Below are 5,419 nucleotides of genomic sequence, written 5' to 3' on the forward strand. Positions count from 1 at the left end.
GATTTTCGAACACGAGGAATTTAAAACCGGAAGTAAAATGAGTCAAAATAAAAACCAAACTCAAAAATAATTTACTTTTTAGGTTTAGGTGGAAAAGCTTTCCCGAACAAAAGACGCGATTTTAAAATGTTCTTCGAATATTATTTACGTGTATAACTAAGTGAATTAACACGAATTGAGAAATTTCATGTTAATTTCAAGGCCGTTAAATTCCATACTTATATTAATGTAATAAGGTATAAATCATTTTTCTTTGGTGAGACCCCCCTATAACGTTAGAAAAAAAAACTTATCGGGCTCATTCAATACTTTCTATCTTTTTGCTTGCAACTTGCGAATGTAGTGACCTGCCTCGATCGCTTCGCAATTTTTATACATATACGGCTTGTAGTGTCATTTTACATGAATCTAGCCAACGACAATTTCTAAAACGAAAGTGAAAGTGATTTGAAATAGATGAGGGTCACTGACCTGGGAGAGGATAATTACAAGGTCTCAAAAGAAGGTTGTCTATTGCTCATTCCGACATCGACTTATAACCTGACTGAAATTCGAGCCGTTACTAGCAACCCTGCGGGGCCCAAGGCGCCGAGTATGCACCCGGCACAGTGACAAGCCGTTACTAGCAACCCTGACCCTACCTAACTGTTAGTTAATCAATTCCAAACAACAAAACCCCTGGAAAATTTAAAATGTCGGAATGAGCGATAGACAACCTTCTTTTGAGACCTTGTAATTATCCTTTTCCCACTGACCTTTATATAAAGGTCAGTGGGGTAAATGGTAAAGGCTGCTGGCATTGGCCTTTAATTTAATCGTTTAACAAAAGCAGCTAAAGCTCAAGTGAGGTAGATAGAAAAGAGAGGGGTCACCCACCAACAACCAACTGACCGAGCATAGTAAGTTTTGATTTTTGTAATATTTTGAACTCTTTTCTTGGGTTGATTTTTGAGTTAAATGAAAAAATAAAATAAAGAAAGGAAAGCAGACAGCCAGACCAGACTTCTGTATTTTGTATTTCCTTTCTTCCTTCTTTTTCTGCAAGTTTAACAAAAAGTTCTACCACAATAGGGCATGCGCCTTTTCTGTACTTCACAAGCAGTTACCTGCACATATTTATTATATTGTTGCTCTTCTTCATTTCTTCCCCCCGTTTGGTCTCAGAGTCTGGTCTGGCATCTGGTAAGGTAAACAACCCGTTTTTGCCTGTGTTTCCTTAATAGGAAAAGTTGGTTTTTCTAGCTTTTCTTAAGTTCGAACAGAATCCTCTCAAATTTTAACATACTCTTGCTATAGACCTTTTTTCAAAGACGACGTCCTGTTGAATAATTATGTAGTCCAGCCATAAAAACAATGATAGAGCCATGCATAATTACTGTATCATGCATATTGTAATAATTATGCATGGTTTTATCATTGTTTTTCTGCTGGACTACATAATTATTCAACAGGGTGGCCTCTTTGAAAAAAGGTCTATTTATGATATGATACTACCCTGAAAAACTTTTCACCTGGCTGGTCATTAAAATACAACTACGCAGCTCTGCTCGCAGCTCTACTCTACCATTTTTGTTTTGATTTAACTTTGTATTTTAATGACAAGCCAGGTCTTTTATTTGAGGGCTATGCATGTTAGCCTCTACTGATGCAAGTTACCCAATCTCAAGGTATATTACCGTAAGTGGTCCTTAAATCCGACAGCCCCTACTTTAAATCAGACCTCACAAATAACTGGCTATATGAAAAAAATTCTATGTTTACAAACATTCCCTCTCCAAGTTGAACAATAAACTATATTGCAAAAACTCTCGAAACAAAACATCTAACAAGATGACTAAAATGTCAAGATGTCAATTAAAATGTGATAAAAAAGTGTGAGTTGTAAAAATAAGTCCCTCTATTATTCCGAATCCGTTGCTCGTGTTTAAAACGTTAACAATTTTGTAATAAAAAAACATGTTTTGTATAAGAAGCAATTATTATGTTATTTGGTTCAATTGGTTCAGTGTATCAAATCTCTCAGTTTAGTTGACACTTTGGTATCTTCGTTGCATCACAGCGAAAGGTTTTTTATTTTAGTTTGTATCTTTGAAAGACCTCATCGGATATAGGCAGGGCTGTCGGATTTAGGACCACTCACGGTATTCCTTCAATTTGTTACATAAGCTTTCTGAACAAGTTTCGTTTATTCAATTTTAAAACAGTACCATTATTAATAGTCAGGTTGCTGTTGCTAGAACATTTTTTTAGAAATCTCAGTGTGAAGAATCTAAAACCTTTTTAAAACTTGTTATGACATCAAAAGATCCAGAAACTTATGAAGTTTGTTTGTTTTCAGTTGTTCAAATGCATACACATCCATATTTTCCTTGGGACTTACACGAATGAAATTAATTAAAAAAATCCCAACAAAAAAAATATTTAAAAGTACAGTAAGTAATAATCGAAAGTTTTTTCGTTTTAAGCTCAATAAAACAATGGTAATGTTAAAGAATATCCCTCGAGTTTTGTCACCCGAGTTACTGTCCGTTTTGGCAAGAATGGGTCATGGTGATGAAATTGTGTTAGCTGATGCCAACTTTCCAAGCGCTTCAACCGCTAAAGCTGGTCCTGAACTTGTAAGATATTCTTCAGAAAGTCTCAATGACAGAATAGAATATTCGATAGTGGCCATTAGTGTCTTTGCATTTTAGCTGCAATATATTTTTCCCAGATCAAAACTCTCTTTTGTCCTGGACTCGTACAACATTCTATAGTAGCCTTAAGCTCTAGCTGAGTCTCAATGGAAGATTTAGAATACTATTGTTTTTGTATTTGAATTCTCATTATAAAAACGACGTTATTCAACTTATAATTGACAAAAGTTATTTCTTTTATCTCTAAGATTTATAAAAAGAGATTCTGATCTATCCTCAAGTAAAATCGTGTTTTTTATGTGTCCAAAATAAGTTAGCTTTATTCAAAATCAATTCGCTTTAAGTGTTTTGTTTTGCTTGCCATTTTTCAACCAATAGGCTTCAAATATAACAAATTATAAACCTTTGAAAAGATTATTCATAGCACTATAATTGAAGATGAAAAATTAAGAAGAAAAATGAAGTCCATTTTTAGTACTAAGGTACTTTGAAGCTTCCTGATTTCAGATATACAACTATTTTTCAAATAGAATTGTTACATACGCAATTATAGATCTTAAAAGGTTGCCTGTTGGAGTAAAAGAAAAGCTACAAAAAACGAGGCTTTTCGACTCCAAAGAGCTACTCTCGGGTACTTAATAGCCGCCCCCCCCCCGCTAATTAATTTTTCGAAAATTTTCCACCCAGGACATTCTTATTCCAACCCCCCCGCTTATTAATTTTTGGGAAAATGTTTTTGAAAGTTCCCTTTTTTGTCCTAATTCAGCTGTATTAGCCTCCTTTTCAAAAGTTTTCCACCCAGGACATTTTTATTCCAACCCCCCCGCTTATTAGGTTTTGAGATTTTTTCCAACCCCCCCCCTGCTTATTCCAACCTCCCCCCCCGGCTATTAGGTACCCGAGAGTACTTTTCAGAGTCTGTAAGCCTCAATGCAAGAACTAACTACATAATAAATAAATAAGTAAATAAATTTATTGTCTTAATTTTCTAACGTTGTTAGAATATTTTTTCTCAATAATTATAGTGCTCTGAATTATCTTTTATGATTTGTTATATTTGAATCAGTTGTTGGAAAATGGCAAGCAAAACAAAAAGTAGTGCATATTTAAAACATTTTAGATAAGAGCTGACGGCCATGGGTGTATGGAAATATTGAAAGGCGTTTTAAAATTATTACCACTTGATATGTACGTTGAAGCACCTGTCATGTTAATGGATCCCACCGAAAGTGACAAAGTGAAAGGAATCAAAACTCCGATCTGGGAAGAATACAAAGCAGCAGTCAATCAATCAGAAGGGAAAAATATTTCAGTTTCCTTAATTGAACGATTCGAATTTTATAAACGCGCAGAAAAAGCATTTGCAGTCGTTGCTACAGGAGAAAATGCACTTTATGGGAATATTATCTTAAAGAAAGGTGTTTTGTAAGCTATGATTTAACTGTTTACTCTTAGGTGCCAAATAAACGGGGGGGGGTTCGAATAAACGGGGGGACCTAATTACCGGGGGGTTGGAAAATGGACCTTAAAAACCCTAAAAATGGTCAAAATAGACTAAATTTAGGCTTTTTAGAGAAAACAAGGAACTTTCCTTTTGGTAGCTGGGAATTTTTTCAAAAATTAATAAACGGGGGGGTCCTAATAAGGTCCGGGGGGTTTGGAAAAAAATCGAATAATTAACAAGCGGGGGGCCCGTTTATTTGGCACCTAAGAGTATGCGTTAATAGAAAGCACGATGCGTCATTTTGGCTTTTTTATCACCTACAACTCAAACGAACCTTCTGTCCCCAAAGAGCCTTGTAAATTAGTTTTCATATCGAATACTCCAAAAGAAATTAGATTGTCTTCCCCGTGCGTGATATTCGAATTTTCGAGACAAATGTGAAGTCAGCCCCGTTATCATGTTTGATTAAAAGTATACCAATTGTTTGAAGAAGGAATAATTTATTTTGTAATTTGGACGAAAGGAGATTGTAACTATTTTTTTGTATTTTACGTTTTATAAATTTATTCAGAAAATTGGCTATTGAAGATTAAATACTTTAATACGTTACTGTTTTTTACCTCCACTGTACCCACGTGTGTCATTGTTCTTGTCGGAGATATCTGAGAAATTCAGAATAGACCCTTATAGAACATTTTTCAAAGTGACTCGCTGACTCAATTTCTGTCATTTTGTCTTTGGAGTCAACCATATAGTAGGAAAAAGCCAAATATATGATATATAAACCCTTGTTCGTGTAGAAATGACGTAATTCAAACGATAGGCGTACGGTTTTGCTAAGCCTTTCATCCAACTGGCGTACGTACTATATGGATGGTCCCTTGTTTACATGAGCTTTTGATTTACACTCCTATCAGCCACTCAGAAGGAATTTTTTGGTAGGAATATCATAAAAAATATCTAGGGATGGAAATATTAACATTTTTCAACAAAGAGTTGACTCTCAATAACAAAAACAGTTTATAACGAAGGGCTCGGTTTATTACATGGATTTACAACAACGGCAAATTTTATTGACACTCTGATGATAGAACCAACATATACAATCAAAGTGTGAAGCTCTTGGTATTCCCAGGGCCGATTTATTTACTTTTTAACTCTGATTATCTTTTTAACAAGAGCGCGTCAAAACCCTCCAGATACCATAGATCAAAGATATAGCCTTTGCGGTTTTCGGTGACCTAGACATAGAAGAGAAATTGAATAAAAAGTCAAATACGTCGGTTTCTGAGAATTGATTATCCTTGACTCGTTGTGCATGAATAATCGAAAATCAAGA

The 5,419-nt window shown here is 34.9% G+C and overlaps 1 protein-coding gene across 1 annotated transcript; it reads left to right on the forward strand.

The window, feature by feature from the left end:
- Positions 1-792: 792 nt before the first annotated feature.
- On the forward strand, positions 793-4,280 carry LOC136815148 (fucose mutarotase-like). The gene is made up of 3 exons (XM_067071597.1): positions 793-899; positions 2,466-2,618; positions 3,757-4,280. The coding sequence occupies exons 2-3, from the start codon at positions 2,478-2,480 to the stop codon at positions 4,063-4,065; spliced, it is 450 nt and encodes a 149-aa protein (XP_066927698.1). The 5' UTR covers positions 793-899; positions 2,466-2,477; the 3' UTR covers positions 4,066-4,280.
- Positions 4,281-5,419: the final 1,139 nt, after the last annotated feature.

This window comes from Clytia hemisphaerica, unplaced genomic scaffold, assembly GCF_902728285.1.
Source record: "Clytia hemisphaerica strain Z4C2 unplaced genomic scaffold, Clytia hemisphaerica genome assembly, whole genome shotgun sequence".
NCBI classification, from domain to species: Eukaryota; Metazoa; Cnidaria; class Hydrozoa; order Leptothecata; family Clytiidae; genus Clytia; species Clytia hemisphaerica.

What these genes read in the sequence shown, in the direction of transcription:
- LOC136815148 (XM_067071597.1), top strand. Translation starts at nt 2,478, where the DNA reads ATGGTAATGTTAAAGAATATCCCTCGAGTTTTGTCACCCGAGTTACTG. An exon ending in CTAAAGCTGGTCCTGAACTT is followed by an intron (nt 2,619 to 3,756) that starts GTAAGATATTCT and finishes AAAACATTTTAG; the next exon opens with ATAAGAGCTGACGGCCATGG.